This window comes from Aristolochia californica, unplaced genomic scaffold (assembly GCF_029961685.1).
Source record: "Aristolochia californica isolate CCGP_79_NKW_82.1479 unplaced genomic scaffold, dmAriCali1.0.hap1 SCAF_12, whole genome shotgun sequence".
Lineage (NCBI taxonomy): Eukaryota > Viridiplantae > Streptophyta > Magnoliopsida > Piperales > Aristolochiaceae > Aristolochia > Aristolochia californica.
The window spans coordinates 30,151,393-30,170,100 of NW_027181793.1; the positions used below are offsets into that span (position 1 = coordinate 30,151,393).

General features: G+C 33.1%; 1 protein-coding gene across 1 annotated transcript; it reads left to right on the top strand.

Annotated features, from left to right (window-relative positions):
* The first annotated feature begins 3,912 nt into the window (after positions 1 to 3,912).
* Positions 3,913 to 8,272, top strand: LOC137946863 (beta-glucosidase 12-like). Its single transcript, XM_068793150.1, has 15 exons — positions 3,913 to 3,950; positions 4,603 to 4,705; positions 4,776 to 5,015; positions 5,144 to 5,213; positions 5,855 to 5,913; positions 5,987 to 6,060; positions 6,196 to 6,284; positions 6,370 to 6,457; positions 6,560 to 6,812; positions 6,896 to 7,011; positions 7,089 to 7,306; positions 7,578 to 7,609; positions 7,699 to 7,801; positions 7,904 to 8,012; positions 8,101 to 8,272. Exons 1-15 carry the CDS (start codon positions 3,913 to 3,915, stop codon positions 8,270 to 8,272), a joined length of 1,764 nt encoding a protein of 587 aa, XP_068649251.1.
* The last annotated feature ends 10,436 nt before the right edge of the window (positions 8,273 to 18,708 follow it).

Genomic DNA, 18,708 nt, shown 5'->3' on the forward strand with positions numbered 1-18,708 from the left:
TGGACATAAATCCACATGAAAGAATGATACAATGAATGAAGAGTTGGATTCAATGACTAAAAACCAAGTATGGGATCTTGTTGAATTGCCCAAGGGGGAAACAAAAAAAAAAACTCTTTAGGCAATATTGAAAGATATAAGACAAGACTTGTAGTCAAAGGATTTACTCAACAAGAAGGAATTTGGCCTGTTTTAAAGAATGATTCATTTTGGATAATCATGACACTAGTAGCTCATTTTGATATGGTGTTAAATCAAATGGATGTGAATTTGGTTTTCCTCAATGGAGACCTAGAAAAAGAAGTTTATATGAAATAAACTGAAGGTTTCATTTCAAAGGGGAATGATCACTTAGTTTGTAGACTTAAGAAATCTATATATGGACTGACACAAGTCTCCCGTTAATGGTATTTAAAATTCCATGATGTTATTTCTTCATTTGGTATTACGGAGAATATCATGGATCAAAGTATATACCATAAGGTCAATGGGAACAAAATAATTTTGTTAGTCCTATATGTAGATGATATTCTAATTGCTTCAAGTGATTTAGGATTACTTCATGAGGTTAAATAAATTTTCTTAATGAAATTTGACATTAAATATATGGGTGAAGTTTCTTATGTCATAAGTATAAAAATTGATAGAGACAGATCCCGAAGGACATTAGAATTGTCTCAAGAAACCTATATAAACAAAAATTTAGAGAGATTTCCTATAAAAAATAACTCATATGGTATTGCACCTATTGTCAAAGGTGACAAATTAAGTTTGGAACAAGGTCCGTGAAATGATTTAGAGAGGGAACAAATGAAAAATATTTCATATATTTTCGTAGTTGGGAGTTTAATGTATGCTCAGGTTTGCACCAGACCTGACATAGCATATGCAATAGGAATATTGGGCAGATATCAAATAAATCATGTGATACCTTCAAAGGACTGGAGACTACAAACTTACGTATAGTTAATTTGATCATCTGGAAGTGATTGGATATTTAGATTCTAATTTTTTTGGCTACCTTGATTCAAGAAAGTCGACATCGGGATACATCTTCTTATTACATAGAGGGGCCATTTCTTGGAGAAGTGCAAAACAATCATTGATTACTAATTCTACCATAGAAGCAAAATTTGTAGCATATTTTAAAACATCATCACAAGCTATATGGTTGAGAAGTTTTATTTTAGGGCTTAAAATTGTTGACACAATTTCTAAGACATTAAGGATTTATGACGATAATTTTGCAACAATATTTTTGGCCAAGAAAAATAAGAGCAAAAGTCGTAGTAATTATATTGACATAATGTTCTTAGCTGTTCGAGAAGATGTCAAAGCAAACAAAATAGTTGTGGACCACATCAGCACTGGATTAATGATTGTTGATCCGTTGACAAAAGGTTTACCACTCGTTGCTTATAAGGGTCATGTTGAACATATGAGACTCAGTTCTATTATGTAATTTTATGTAATTAAGATTCGCTTTATGCTTGTATCGCAATTTGTCAATTGAAAAACTCCATTAAATTCATTTTTTGTCTTATCTTATTTAATTGTATACATGAAGTTTAGAGAATGACAATGTAAATTGATATTGAATGAGCATTTAGAAGTTCATTCATAAAGATATGTGCCACATAAGGTTCTCATTCAAAAGAAACAATTGCATTGTAATATGTAGAAGGTAATACTAGTTCTAAAGGATTTACCGTCATGATTTATATAATTTAATATTCATTTGTTTTGGGTATAAAGATACTATATCTATGGGATTTTTTTTGTGAATGTATCAATATTCGATGATACATATTAAGTATACGAATAGGTCAAGTGGGAGAATGTTAGACACATTCTAGCAGTGCGACAGTGTTTTCCATGAACGAGGCTCTGAATAACCGAGTCGATCTATGTTCTTCTGGAAATTGATTGCCATGACAGAAGGTAAGGAGGGGGGGGGGGGGGGGGGGGGGGGGGGGGGGGGGGGGGGGGGGGTGCTCCTTGTTGTTTCCTTGCTCACATTGAAGGGAATCCTCCTCCTACCTCCTTGGAGTGGCACCTCCTGGCCTTCCACATCCATCACCTTCTAGCTTCTACTAGCAACAAGGAGTAAGTTCCCTAACATCTCCTCAACTCAGCAACAAGGAGTAAGTTCTCTATCATCTCCTCAGCTCAACAACAAGTATTGAGTTGCCTATCATCTCCTCAACTCAACAACAAAGAGTGAGTTTCCTATCATCTCCTCAGCTTAGCAACAAGGAGTGAGTTGCCTATCATCTTCTCATCTCTTCACCTCTTCTATTTTTTGCATGATTAAAATACAAGGATTTCTTGCTTACAATATAACACAATGTAAATTGCCTCTTAACAGGTAGATTATAAAAATATAGGCACAAGGATATAGGTGCATCAATCCAAAGTAACTACCCAAAATCCCAACAACTCTAACTAGTCCATAATGACTTGTTTTGAAATGATATATAGCCCAAGATGACTTAATGGGCATAATGTACATTTGGGATTGGTTTTATAGATGGCAAATACACACATTGCAGCTCAATGAAATATTTGATTTTAAAGTATAACCCACAAATAGTAATATGAATTTAATGAAGGATTTCAAATTCAGAAAACTCGACCAAGTACTATACATGTATCTCAAAGAATATGTTTTTAAATATTTGGATAAATATTATTTCCTAGTTTCAACACTTTGCAAAATTTCAAATGCCCCAATGAATCAACATACTATCATATAAGATATGATTTGATAGTATAAGAGGTTGTTGATATTGGTTTCAAATGGAAGTCAAACATGCATCAACAAAAAACATATGTTGAACCATATATGATATTAAAACACATGACACATATTCAACAAAATGAGGTCTATGTATTCGATAGATCTTTCAAAAGACGAGTATAAAAATACTCAACTCAATAAAGAAAACAATTCGATTTGGCTTGTTTTCAAGCCTTAGAGGAGGCAAAAACTTCTCAAAACATGTATGATGGTTGGGAGTCTTGTTTTCCATTGTGGTGAGGAAAGGTGGGTTAAATAGCACAAATTTCTATGTTAAAAGAACTAATTGTTATGAGTGGATAAGACATTTTTTGTCTTTTTACAAAAGTAAGTAAAAATCAGGTAAAAAAATTAAGAAAAAATAACAATAAATCCGATTTATTTTGTTGTACATTCTATAGGTTACTTACAAGATTTGGATATGTGTATGATATTTTAAAATTTTGAATATGTGTAAGATATTTTAAAATTTTGAATTTCTACCAAGTGTGGCCAACTTCACTCCAAGTGGTAGACTCCATTTTGTTAACACGACTTAAATTTATGAGCAAATATAGTAGATTAATCCCAAGTGGTCTACTGTCTTTCTTTTTCTATGAAGTTATGCTAGTAGGAGTGGTCTATTGCTTCAGAGTGGTTGACAACTTCTCTTTTTACTGTTTCTTCATGTAGTTGACTTTTTTTCCTAGTGGTCGATAACTTTTCTTCACAGCCGACTGCTTTGCCGGAAGTGATAAACTTCTTTTCTTTCTTTCACTATTTCTTCAAGTGGTCGACTCCTTTACATAGTGGTCAATTGTTTTGTAGAATGTGGTTGACTTCTTTGTTTCTCTGTATCTCAAGTAGTCGATTCCTTTTCAAAATGTAGTTGACAACTTTCTTAGTGGTCTGACTGCTTTTACTCTTATTGGCTCTTGTTAGGCAAATGGTATTGCTAGACCATTTGGATGATGTGCTTCTTACATGAGTTGCTTGATACCATTATGGGTTGAACGTATATACTGTCAGATATCTTGGGGTTTATTAAGCTGCACACATACTTAATACATATCATCTATACTTTGAGTATTTATTACAATCAAAATTATCTAAGTTAGGATCTTGAGACCAGTATGGCCAACATGGATTGCCACATGGATTTCCATATAAGGTACATAATAATGGAGGAATTTTTCGACAACACACTTTTACGTTACTCTCATGCTACTTACTAGTTGTAAGATAGGTAGAGAGTGAAGTGAACACAAAAAATGACCTCAAGTGTGCTATCTCATGAAATTAAATATTTTAATTTGAGGTAAGTCCGTCAAAGTTATATGCTTCACTCTTTCGTTTGAGTTGTTTACATATTTAACACATCATTGGAAGGAATTCATTGGTGTAATCTGGCCCCTTTTTCTTAGAAATATATATTTTTAACTTTAGGCAATGCAAATATGACCTTTCCAATTTTAATGGGGCCTTCAAATTGATGTTATGGTACCTTACTAGATTTAGAGACTTCACATTAAGATAAATTCTGCATTGATCAATTAGATATAACGAATTACAAGCAATTAAACTAGGATATCTACCATTCTTATAATATCCTATAACTAATCCTGATTGATTGTGATATAGGATCAGCTGATCTGTAAATAGTTTGCTTACCCACTTAAACTAGTTGCACCTAGTTTTCTGAACACACTCTTTGCTTGTTTCATATAGCGTTTCCTGATTCTTCAAATGACTTGTAATTTAGGACTCACGGGTTCTGGACTCTCATTGGTAAATAACATTTTTGGCTAATTAACTGGAAAAAGATTGGCCTTTGGGAAGAGGGTATCTGGGTATGGTCCTCATGAACTTTTTTGTGTTGGTCTTCGGCGACGTGGATTTATTCAGTTCGATGGCAATGTGGAAAGGGTACTCAAGTTGGTCAATGACGTCTATGGATATCAATCGTTTTTAATTAAAGCATAATTTGATATTGCAGGTAGTTGTCGTCGAATCCCTTATAAATCAAGCCAAGGGCGTGGTGAAACGAAAACGAGAATCAACTGCGGAGAAAGATCTAGCAATGGAGCTTAAATCTTCCCTCGATCTTGTTCTCTTCCTCCTCTCCTTCCTGCTTGTACATGGGACCGCTGCTTCCGCCGATCACAAAAACATCTCTCTTAACCGGTCACACTTCCCCGTCGGTTTCATCTTTGGCACTGCTTCTGCTTCTTATCAGGTTTCCGTTCAACGTGCAAAGACCTCTCTCTCTCTCTCTCTCTCTCTCTCTCTCTCTCTCTTCTTCTGTTATACTAACCCCAGCACTTGAAAGCTGATATGGGAGAAATGGATTGGTACGATTTGCAGTATGAAGGAGCTGCAAATGAAGGAGGAAAAGGACCCAGCCTTTGGGATGCATTTACCCACAGATACCCAGGTAATTCTTTTTCCCCGACTGTAGCTTATCCATATTCTTTGTTTCTGCTATCATCCATATCGTATCAGTTTCCTGACAGTTGACACTGCTTGCTTACATCTGCGCAATGAAATCTAATGGGTGTTTTGAAGAATCAATATGTCATTATTTCGTCCATAGCAGTTCTATTGGTGGAAAACTTGGCTCTAATTTGTGTAAACAATTCGCTATAGCTTTTCCTCAGCTGGAAAAACTCTCTCCCATTTGTATAAATAATTCCTGTCACTGAATGGTCGAAGTTGGGTTGCAGTACTTCAATGTTTCATGAACGGCGAGAAAAATAAAGTGCCTGAAGGTTTTTTTTATTTATAATTCATTTTGTAACAGAAGTCGACGGGTTCCAGCCTTCCAAGTTTCAAATTAAAAATAGGTTTTTAACGTAAAAATTATCTAGAGGTTCCAGTCAATGAATAGTCGAAAGCGTGGAAATTAGCAATTAGCATTGAAAAAATAGAAGCTAAACGTGACAACTTTGGACTTCAGCTAGCCACTTGGCTACCCGGTCCTATATTCAGGTTTATATATAAAATTATTGCATGACTTTGAAAGTGAAGTGAAGATCCTGAACCCTAAGTGACATAAAATGATGTTGGACTGGGCAGAGAGGATAAAAGACAGGAGCAATGGAGACGTCGCTGTGGATTTCTACCATCGGTATAAGGTCAGCCGCTACCTTTTCTTTATAATTTTTCAACCTCTATTTTCTTCAATTTTAAAAAATTTCAATCTTTCAGGAAGACGTGAAACTTATGAAGAAAATGGGGCTCGATGCCTTCAGATTTTCCATCTCATGGCCCAGAATACTCCCACGTAAGTCCAATTTCTGTAACCTCGTTTTCTTCCTTGATGTTGAATATACGCACAGATTTAGTAGTCGAACAGAAACCCAGATAAAATTCACAAGAAGCAAGCATTTTTATTTTTTATCCATCAAAATCACTAAATATGTCGCAGATGGAAATCTCCGTGGCGGAGTGAATAAGGAAGGAATCCGATACTACAACAATCTCATCAACGAGCTCCTCGCCAACGGTACTTAATCAATCTACCATCTCTCTTCTGCACTCATCCAACCATCATCGTCAAGTTGATATAATTTAATTCTAATGACACCAAGGTCTGAAGCCATTTGTGACTCTATTCCACTGGGATACTCCTGAGAGCCTCGAAGAAGACTACGGCGGTTTCTTAAGTTCCAAGATAGTGTATGCTTATTTTTTTTGGCATTCCATGATTTTCATGTTTTGAAACTTGATATTTACTTGGAGAATCTCACACCGTGTTTGATACCGAAAATGAATCCGCAGGACGGATTTTCGAGATTATGCTGATGTTTGCTTTAGTGCATTCGGTGATCGAGTGAAGCACTGGATAACTTTAAACGAGCCATGGACTTACAGCATGGCAGGTTACGATAGGGGAAATTACGCCCCTGGCAGATGCTCTCCTTGGGTCGCAAACTGTACTGGTGGTGATTCAGCGACGGAGCCTTATCTTGTAGCGCACAATCTTCTCCTCGCTCATGCGGCTAGTGTCAAACGTTACAAGACTAAATACCAGGTTAATTTTAAGAGTTATTTTTTATTTCCAAATTAAGAATTAAGACACTCCCAACCTTACGGTCGATTAAATTGGGTTTGCAGGACTCTCAGAAAGGTTCCATCGGAATAACCCTGGTGTCGCACTGGTTTCTACCCTCTTCTAGGTCGACGTCCAATGGCAATGCCGCGCAACGAGCTGTCGACTTCATGTATGGATGGTGAGTGGCAATCATACAAGGCCGCGATGGCATCAATCAGCCATCTAGAGATTCGTACTAATGGGTGGTTTGCACAGGTTCATGGATCCATTAGTCCACGGTGATTATCCACTCACCATGAGAGGCTACGTTGGGAACCGTCTACCCAGATTCACCCAAAAAGAGTCTCTAATGGTGAAGGGATCCTTCGATTTTATCGGATTGAATTACTATACCACTTATTATGCAACAGATGCTGGGATGCCTAATGGTGTCAACGCGAGCTACGCAACTGATTCCCGCAGTAACCTCTCAGGTAAACTCAACAGACTGTACCTAAATGTACATGTTACGAACTTGGTTTTGTAAGCTTTCACCGGAGAAAACTTTCATTACATTTTATTTCGCTTTTTCATATATTTACAACATTCTTATTTATACATAGAATTACAACCGGATTTCCTCTGATTTCTTGGATGAGATTTCAGCTCTGATTTCCAGGAGGACTTCTTCTTCTTGATTTTACGGAAGAATTCCTCCTCTGGGTTCTCAATTGTTTTGACAGTGTCCTCCTATTATTTTCTCAGGCATCCGAAATGGGATACCCATCGGACCTCAGGTAAGATCATATACGAAAAAGCTCTTAAATAAAATGGAGGCCGACCATGTTCAGCTTGCAATATTTGAAATTAATGAAACTTCGCGCAGGCGGCTTCAAGTTGGCTATTTGTCTACCCACAAGGAATTCGAGATGTTATAATGTACACAAAAACGAGATACAACGATCCCATTATCTACATTACAGAGAACGGTATAGTTGCAATGTAACAAATCCTCTTATTTCGAAAAGAAGAGATTGCTGCAATTAGACACTTTGAGGGCTGAAAAACTTTTATTGTTTTCAAATGCGCAGGGATAAGTGAATTCAACAATGAGACACTGACGCTCCAACAAGCCCTCCAGGATCCTATGAGAATCGACTATTATCGTGGTCATCTTTGGAACGTTCAAAAAGCCATCAGGTCTGAGTTCATGCCTATTCACTTCTTTTCAACTGTAGCAATTATCTTCACATACTGATTTTTGGAATTATGGGAGGGGCGTTGGTAGGGCTGGTGCCAGGGTGAAGGGTTACTTTGCTTGGTCGCTTCTGGATAACTTTGAATGGGCAGATGGCTACACAGTTCGATTTGGAATTAATCTTGTGGACTACAAAAATGGGTTGAAGCGGTACCGAAAGCAATCCTCCTACTGGTTTGAGAAGTTACTCAAGGCAATCTAGATGAAAGTGCAATCCTTGTTATGTAATAATTTCCTCTACGTGAAAAATAAACCTATGTGTGAATTTCTCAATTAATGCAAAGATATGGTTGTGATAATTTGATTTTGATTGGATATACAGAAGCTTACAAATAGTTTGAGAGCCAAACAACTTGAAAAATTAATTGCCGCCACATAAAGCTTCTTCAAGGACAGGTGAAAACCTCTAAAATCCTAATTTTCGACTAAGTTAAAAAAAAAATACTTAAAGATTAGGATTTGCACCTTTCTCAGCAGAAACAAGCTTGCTAATAATTGAAAGCCCTGCTTGATACGTCTTTAACATTAGTGAACTTTGGATGATTTAACTTCAATGGATCACTGTTCTTGACTAGTATACTGATCTTGGAAGGTTGTGGTTGGACTTGCTTTACATACTTTTCTCTTCTTAAAAAGATGTCATCTTCTATAGGTAAAATATTCAAGCTACTTGTCATCTACGAAGATATTAAGAGATGGATTGTGACTACTAGTCGTAATAGCAGCTCCTCGGGGTGGAAAAACTGGCTTTGATTTGAATAAACACCTCTGGCATTAAATGGTCGAAAGCCTGGCCATTCAACGTCATCCTACTGAGACAATTCTAATCGGTCAATCTGGAATAAAATAGAAATTTTTTCTTCATTCATTCAGTGATTGAGATATTTTGTCTAACGTATATGATGAGACTTTGGATGTTTTGCAAAACGTTAGGGTAAATAGTCATAGGTTATCGATCCTTGTATGATCATAATCAAGGTGATAGCGTTTTTAGGAGAATATCTTGAGATTCTATATTTTTTTCTCCATGATAAGAGGGATGTGTGTGGAATAGGTTTTGTGTTCTTGAGAGATCTTGAAGTGGGCCCCTTGAGAAAATCTTCTGGGAAATCTTTTTAATGACAATTTGTATGGTAGAGAGTCCTTCGTTTGCATGAGATGACTGGTGTGCTTGTTTGGAGGGATATGAGTTTGAACCATAAGACAACCAACTTTAAAGGTTTCTTTGTTAAGTTAAGTATTTCAATGCTTATCCTTTGAAATATTGATTAGATATTAGTTTGCTAAACACGGGTTAAGAGTTTTTAAGAACAAATTTGATTTAGCCATTGTATTGTGAGTAGTGTGTTTAACTAACACTAAATTTGCATTACTACCATCTTCATTTTTTAAATCATATCTCACATATTTATATGATGTTTTACTAGGGCATTTGAATGAGGTTCTTACAAAACATTGACATTTGTAAATATGATTCTAAATTCAAATATTTTTATGCTCATATTTTAAGATATTAACTAGAGCTATAATACTTTGAAATCATTTGCTTAAGTTTAGATCACTACTTGTGGGTTACGCTTTCAAATCAAGCCTTTTATAACTAATTTATGTTGTCGATTACATTGAGTATGTACTTAGGATTGGTGTTTCTATATTTTGGAGCTTGGATAATTAAATTAGCCTATTAAGAGGCAAATTACATCGACTTACATTTTAAGAAAATAATTGTTGCAATTTGGATCAAACATTGAGTAGGCAGCATTGTTTACAGCCTATAACATTTCAGAGAAGTTATTGTGGCTGAGGAATACAGGTTGGCAAATTGAGTTTGTTGTCGTGTGAGTCTTAAGACCTATTGTAAGCAAGCGGTGTTGAAATCCCTTTGTGCGTCTAAGTTAGTGTGCCTAGTGAGTTGCAAAAACTCCCCATAAAAAAATAGATTGAGAATTGGTTAGATAGGTAAGAAAATAGACTTACAAATATTTCTTTTAATGTATGATTTTTCATATAAAGTCTCGTTGGTATAAAATTCTTCGAAAGTTGAAGATTTTTGCTGCTGCTTGAACCTAAATTACTAGAGATGATAGATCAGAAAAGGATCACAATTTCTCTGTGGATTGACCGAGTCAAATCACAAAACCTATCCTGATACTATGTTGAATTTTTGGAAAAGAGTAATATTTTAGTAACTTATTATAATTTGAGTACATTAACCTCTATTTATAATAAAAAAAATAATTAGAATCCAATTAAAATTAAACTATTATTGTCCCAATTACACTCAAAGTTAAACACTAAAAGATAAGTTTAGAACAATTGAACATAAATAGAAAACTAACCTTTATTTGATACTTTTTCCTGTGAAACTTCCTGTATGACTCCACCGTAATAATTCTTTCTCTGTGAGAGTCATGTAAGAATATTTCATACTTACTCTTTAGCATTATGTTAATGAAAACTTATGTTAAATAGATCTTAAATGTTAGATCCCATATATATTATCAGAAATGGTTGTTGGAAGTTAAGAGCTTAAAAATTGCTCTATCGGTAAATGTTTTTTTCCAATCCTTCTTTGTTATATTATTGCATATTATTTTCTGCATTGCTCGTTCGGAATACTCAGTCATAATATTACAACCTTGCCCTATCTTTTTGTTCTCGAGTGAGGTAAAACGAGTTAAAAAATAATTAACAAACGAATATAAAAATACCGAAATTATAATCGCAAAAGTATACAAAATAACCTATTCGAATTTATTGCTCTCTCTAGTTTAAACTTCACTCTTTGTCATGTTACTGTCATCCGATCTTATTCATGCCACCATTATCACATAAGGCAAAAGTCTGGATTTTGGTCTGCCTTGTAAAATGCCGAATTATTGGTGATATGCTTTTAGTTCAAAATATTGAGACTGTTCTTAAGGTTGGCATCCAGATATCAACTATGAACTGTTAGTCGAAGAGATGAGCCGTGTCAATGGCAACTACTCGTGGCTCTCTTGAGTTCTTGGATTAAAATGATTCAACAATCGAAGTTTACGCCCGAAAAAATATCTCCATGTCTCGTAAAGGTGCCCATGAAGGTGACACTAAAGATTAGATGTCTGACCAAATACTAGTTAATAATGCCGTCTGGCGTCTAGAATGAGCAACGGTACGTAGATGCAGAAAATTTAGTCATGTTATGTAGATTGTAGATGGATCTGCACTATCAGCAGTGAAAACAAGATAAATATAGAATAGACAGGAGCGGATGCTAGTTGGAACTTGGAAGGAAGAGTAAAGGCCAAAGGGAGGCAATTGAAATAAAAGAGCTGAAAAAAAAAGTAAGTTAGCAATGGGAAGAATCCACATGGAAGAGACGAAGTTGGATTATAGAATGAAATGGCAAGAGGGAGGTAGCCTGATTTCGTTGAAGTTGTGTTTTTAAATTTTTTTATTACAGTGATGGAGATGAAGGTTTGGACATGATGAAAGGAAAACTATATTGCAATATTCCTTTTTACAACAAGAAAAAACAAAAACTTATCTCCTCTAGAATCGCCGCCCAGATTCAAGATTTCTCATTATTGTACTTAGGGGTGACATCGAGCCGAATCGGGCTGAACCTACCTATGTTTGAGCCGAGTTTGATTTAAATATTTTGAGCCGAACATCGTCTCGAGCCTAAAATTGTTATCGATCTTGAGTCCAAAAATTTTAGCCGAACTCGAGCTTCAACATACATTTAAAACTTTTCAAATATATATATATATAAAATAAATTTTATATAAAATTATGCATATATTTTACATAAAATTGGGCATGACCTCTACATAAATTTGGGTATAACCTATATATATAATACATATATAAGATTGGGCATGACCTCTACTTAAAATTGAGCATAATCGACGTATATAATACTTATATAAAATTCGGCATGACCTCTAATTAAAATTGGGCATAATCTATATACATAATACCTGCTTAAACACTCCATAAACACTCCATTAAATTGTCTATAAATTCCATAAAACTCCATGAAATTGTTTATATACTCCATAAAATAGTCTAAATGCTCCATAAACACTCCATAAAATTATTTATACATTCCATAAACACTCCATGAAATTGTTTATACACTCCATATACTCCATAAAATAGTCTAAACACTCCACACATTGCATAACATTATGAATAAACTCCATACAATAATCAAACACAAGAAAATTAAATGAAATATCACTATCAATTTACAATCACCCAAATAAAAACTATAAATCCTTTAAATAAAATCCTATTACTATTAGAGACTTACTAGAAAATTACAAGAAATATTTTAAATTTTTCTTAGGAAAGTTAAATGGACCTCTTATTGCCTTTTCTAAGGAAATAAATAAAAAATAATAATTAATCTAATATATTACTATACTTATCGATAAATTTTTAATCAAATAAAATGTCAAACACAAAATTGTTATTAAAATTGCCTCATGCTAAAAGTATTATATCATCAACTGTCAAATACTTATTCAAAATTTTTCCATATGGTTTTCTAGCCCATCTTGGCAAGAAAATCTTACTTAGAAAATTATTTTATTTTTTAACAAGAATTTATAATTAGAAAAATATTTTCAAAAAAATGAGGCACTAATGGTCTCTATATTTCTACTAAAAATGTCTTTTCAATATTTATTGAAAAAAACACTAATAGTCTATAGAAACGTATTTCTACTAAAATATCTTTTCAATTTCTTCAAGAGCCATAAGGAAGGGACAAAGAGTTTTTTTTCCCTTGTTTATGATATCGCACGTAGGGGTGGCTTCGAATAAAATATGTATAAAATTATGCATACATTTTAAAAAAAAAGAATGATAGGGGAGCTTCAGGATTGAATTTCAATAATGGATTAAAATGCACCAATATTAATATTTTTTTCTCCAATTGTTGTCTAGCTTGTTTTGTAATTTTTGAATCTAGCCATAAATTTACTATGGTCTCCTTAGTGCCCCTAGATGAAAATTTATATTCTAGGAAAAACTAGAAATATTTTCCTATGATACATATTCCCAAAAAAACCTTTAAATAAAATCCTATTACTATTAGTGACTCATTAAAAAATTACAAGAAATATTTTTAATTTTCTTAGGAAAGTTAAATGGACCTTTTATTGCGTCTTCTAGGGAAATAAATAAAATTAACAATCAACCTAATATATTATTATACTTATTGATAAATTTTTAATCAAATAAAATGTCAAACAGAAAATTTCAATGAAAATTGCTCCATGTTAAAAGAATTACAGCATCAACTGCTAAATACTTATTCAAAAAATTTCTATACAGTTTTCTACCTCATCTTGGTAGGAAAATCTTACTTAGAAAATTATAAGATTTTTAATAAGAATTTTCAATTAGAAAAATATACTCCTATGTCTTTCCAATCTCCTAAACCTTTGTTGTGTCGTTTAGATTTCTACTTTTGGGCAAACATCTCAAATACTTAAAATCCTACATTATAATTACTGATTTAAAGTTTGATCAATATAGTCATTGCACTAGGGAAGTCCTTTTAAACTAAAAAAGCTTTCACAATGCCCACTTAGGGTAGGGTGACATCAGAATAAAAGATTGCGTGTAAACTTTAACAATTTCATGCACGTTGTGGGCCTATCTTATCATTGGAGAAATCGCACAACTAGGAGTGGCATCGAGCCGAGCTGAACCCGAACCTGCCTATGTTCGAGCCGAGATTGATTTAAATATTTTGAGCTGAGCTTTGAGCCGAACCTCGTCTCGAGCCTAAAATTGTTATCGAGCCCGAGCCCAAAAATTTTAACCGAGTTCGAGCCAAGCTCGAGCTTCAACATACATTTAATTTTTCAAAAAACATATATAAAATAAATTATATATAAAATTATGCATATATTTTACATAAAATTGGGCATGGCCTCTACATAAAATTGGGCATAACCTATATATATAATACATGTATAAGATTGGGCATGACCTCTACTTAAAATTGAGCATAATCTATGTATATAATACTTATATAAAATTTGGTATGACCTCTACTTAAAATTGGGCATAATCTATATACATAATACTTGCATAAATACTCCATAAACACTCCATAAAATTATCTATACATTTCATAAACACTCCATGAAATTGTTTATACACTCCATACACTCCATAAAATAGTCTAAACACTTCATACATTGCATAACATTATGAATAAATTCCATACAATAATCAAACACATCAAAATTAAATGAAATATCACTATCAATTTACAATCACCCAAATAAAACTATAAATCTAAAATCCTATTACTATTAGAGACTTACTAGAAAATTACAAGAAATATTTTAAATTTTTCTTAGGAAATTGAAATGGACCTCTTATTGCCTTTTCTAAGGAAATAAATAAAAAATAATAATTAATCTAATATATTATTATACTTATCGATAAATTTTTAATCAAATAAAATGTCAAACACAAAATTGCTATGAAAATTGCCTCATGCTAAAAGTATTATATCATCAACTGTCAAATACTTATTCAAAATTTTTCTATACGTTTTCTAGCTCATCTTGGCAAGAAAATCTTACTTAAAAAATTATATGATTTTTTAACAAGAATTTATAATTAGAAAAATATTTTCAAAAAACATGAGGCACTAATGGTCTCTATATTTCTACTAAAAATGTCTTTTCAATATTTATTGAAAAAAACACTAATAGTCTCTAGAAACGTATTTCTACTAAAATATCTTTTCAATTTCTTCAAAAGCCATGAGGAAGGGACAAAGAGTTTTTTTTCCCTTGTTTATGATATCGCACGTAGGGGTGGCTTCGAATAAATTATATATAAAATTATGCATACATTTAAAAAAAAAAGAATGATATGGGAGGTTCAGGATTGAATTTCAATAATGGATTAAAATGCACCAATATTAATAATTTTTACTCCAATTGTTGTCTAGCTTGTTTTGTAATTTTTGAATCTAGCCATCAATTTACTATGTCCTCCTTAGTGCCCCTAGTTTAAAATTTATATTTTAGGAAAAACTAGAAATATTTTCCTATGATATATATTCCCAAAAAACACCTTTAAATAAAATCCTATTACTATTAGTGACTCATTAAAAAATTACAATAAATATTTTTAATTTTCTTAGGAAAGTTAAATGGACCTTTTATTGCCTCTTCTATGGAAATAAATAAAAATTAACAATCAATTTAATATATTATTATACTTATCGATAAATTTTTAATCAAATAAAATGTCAAACATAAATTTGCAATGAAAATTGCTCCATGTTAAAAGTATTACAGCATCAACTGTTAAATGCTTATTCAAAAATTTTCTATACAGTTTTCTACCCCATCTTGGTAGGGAAATCTTACTTAGAAAATTATATGATTTTTAATAAGAATTTTTAATTAAAAAATATTTTAAAAAATATTCAAATGCTCCTATGTCTTTCTAATCTCCTAAACCTTTGTCGTGTCGTTTAGATTTCTACTTTCGGGCAAACATCTCAAATACTTAAAATCCTACATTATAATTATTGATTTAAAGTTTGATCAATATAGTCATTGCATTGGGGAAGTCCTTTTAAAGTAAAAAAAGCTTTCACAATTCCCACTTAGGGTAGGGTGACATCAGAATGAAAGATTGCGTGTAAACTTTAACACTTTCATGCACGTTGTGGGCCTATCTTATCATCGGAGAATTCGCACAACTAGGGGTGGCATCGAGCTGAGCCGAACCCGAACGTACCTATGTTCGAGCCAAGTTTGATTTAATTATTTCGAGTTGAGCTTCGAGCCCAAAAATTTTAACTGAGTTCGAGCCGAGCTGGAGCTTCAACATACATTTAAAATTTTTCAAAAAATATACATAAAATTATGCATCTATTTTACTTAAAATTGGGCATGACCTCTACATAAAATTGGGCATAACCTATATATATAATACATGTATAAGATTGGGCATGACCTCTACTTAAAATTGAGCATAATCTATATATATAATACTTAAATAAATTTTGATATGACCTCTACTTAAAATTGGGCATAATCTATATACATAATACTTGCATAAACACTCCATAAAATTGTCTATAAATTCCATAAACACTCCATGAAATTGTTTATACACTCCATACACTCCATAAAATAGTCTAAACACTCCATACATTGCATAACATTATGAATAAATTCCATACAATAATCAAACACATCAAAATTAAATGAAATATCACTATCAATTTACAATCACCCAAATAAAACTATAAATCCTTTAAATAAAATCTTATTACTATTAGAGACTTACTAGAAAATTACAAGAAATATTTTAAATTTTTCTTAGGAAAGTTAAATGGACCTCTTATTGCCTTTTCTAAGGAAATAAATAAAAATAATAATTAATCTAATATATTACTATACTTATCGATAAATTTTTAATCAAATAAAATGTCAAACACAAAATTGCTATGAAAATTGCCTCATGCTAAAAGTATTATATCATCAACTATCAAATACTTATTCAAAAATTTTCCATACGATTTTCTAGCCCATCTTGGCAAGAAAATCTTACTTAGAAAATTATATGATTTTTTAATAAGAATTTATAATTAGAAAAATATTTTCAAAAAACATGGGGCACTAATGGTCCCTATATTTCAACTAAATTTTTTTTTCAATATTTATTGAAAAAAACACTAATAGTCTCGTATTTCTACTAAAATATCTTTTTAATTTCTTCAAGAGCCATGAGGAAGGGACAAAAAGTTTTTTTTTTTCCATGTTTATGATATCGCACGTTGGGGTGGCTTCGAATAAATTATATATAAAATTATGCATACATTTTAAAAAAAAGAATGATATGGGAGGTTCAGGATTGAATTTCAATAATAGATTAAAATACACTAATATTAATCTTTTTTACTCCAATTGTTGTCTAGCTTGTTTTGTAATTTTTGAATCTAGCCATCAATTTACTATGGCCTCCTTAGTGCCCCTAAATGAAAATTTATATTCTAAGAAAAACTAGAAATATTTTCCTATGATACTATTCCCAAAAAAACCTTTAAATAAAATCCTATTACTATTAGTGACTTATTAAAAAATTACAAGAAATATTTTTAATTTTCTTAGGAAAGTTAAATGGACCTTTTATTGCCTCTTCTAGGGAAACAAATAAAAATTAATAATCAATTTTATATATTATTATAATTATCGATAAATTTTTAATCAAATAAACGTCAAACAGAAAATTGCAATGAAAATTGCTTAATGTTAAAAGTATTACAGCATCATCTGTTAAATACTTATTCAAAAATTTTCTATACATTTTTCTACCCCATCTTGGTAGGAAAATCTTACTTAGAAAATTATATGATTTTTAATAAGAATTTTCAATTAGAAAAATATTTAAAAAAAGCATGAGACGCTAATAGTTCATAGAAACTTATTTCTATAAAATGTATTTTTAATTTTTTAAAGAGCTATGAGGAAGGAGAGTTTAAGAATTTTTTTTTTTTACTTTATGATCTCACATGTGCAAAATCATCTTCGCACGGGGGAGGGGGGATAGTTTTTCTCTTCTAATTTCTCCCCACTTACTGGTTCTGGTTTTCCGCTGAGACGACGCAGAGGGAAGGGGGTTACGGCGCCGGGGAGGACCTCTCGTCGGGGATGACGACTGCGATGGAGACCGTGGCGACAGAAGCGGTTGCGACAACGAGGAGAGGAAGAAATTGAACGAATGGCCAGAGAGTCGGTCGACGAACAACTGTTGACGGCGATAGAGGTGACAATAACAACCAATGGGAGGGGCTCGGCGATGCACCCCCCACTCCCGATCCCGATCCCAACTCTCCTCGAACCGGACCAACTGAACTTGACTTCCATCGAGCTCAGTTAATTAATTTAAAAGAGCTGATTTTTGGAACTCGCACGCGACTCGAGCTCGTAACGTAACGAATCGAACAAAGACGGCACCCAGCCGAATTCGAGCCGACTCGGTTCGAAGACACCCATTTGTACTCCATAATGGAAGAGAGAGAGAACACGAGTTTCCCGTATCAAACGAAGTCTTCCCGAGAAGGGCGAGGGAACAACGGCGACAGCTGCGGCAAGTCTGGTCGCCTGCAAAAATTTCTATTCCCAATCGTTTCCACGTCAGTTTACCTAATATATTATTGACAAACTAGACTTCAATGCCCGAGGAAGAATCGAGTACAAGCTGTTTGTATTATAAAGGATCAGAGTTACATATAATGTAATCATGTTACAAAATCATAGAATTAAAATTCGATGGTAAATTAGAAATTTAATTACAATGAATCACACCCTTCACATCATTATACTGTATGCACATAATTTTCTTTCATCTAATTAGAACCCATCTTTAGATGCTTAATTTCATTGAGCAGCCTGCAGCGTACACGAGAAAACTAAGAGACTCTGCGCGTGCTCAAAGTTCGAGGAAGTTTTACTGAGGTTATTGGTAGTTTGGGCTTTGGAGTTTGGTATTCGATGAATCACATTCAGGGATGGTTAGTTTCTGTTCCACTTTTTTATTACAAGTGTTTGTTGTTGGTGGCAGTCGCAGACACACAGTTTGTTTCCTTATAAATAAGGC

What these genes read in the sequence shown, in the direction of transcription:
- LOC137946863 (XM_068793150.1), top strand. Translation starts at nt 3,913, where the DNA reads ATGGCCAACATGGATTGCCACATGGATTTCCATATAAG. An exon ending in ATTTACCCACAGATACCCAG is followed by an intron (nt 5,214 to 5,854) that starts GTAATTCTTTTT and finishes TGGACTGGGCAG; the next exon opens with AGAGGATAAAAGACAGGAGC. An exon ending in TTCTTAAGTTCCAAGATAGT is followed by an intron (nt 6,458 to 6,559) that starts GTATGCTTATTT and finishes ATGAATCCGCAG; the next exon opens with GACGGATTTTCGAGATTATG.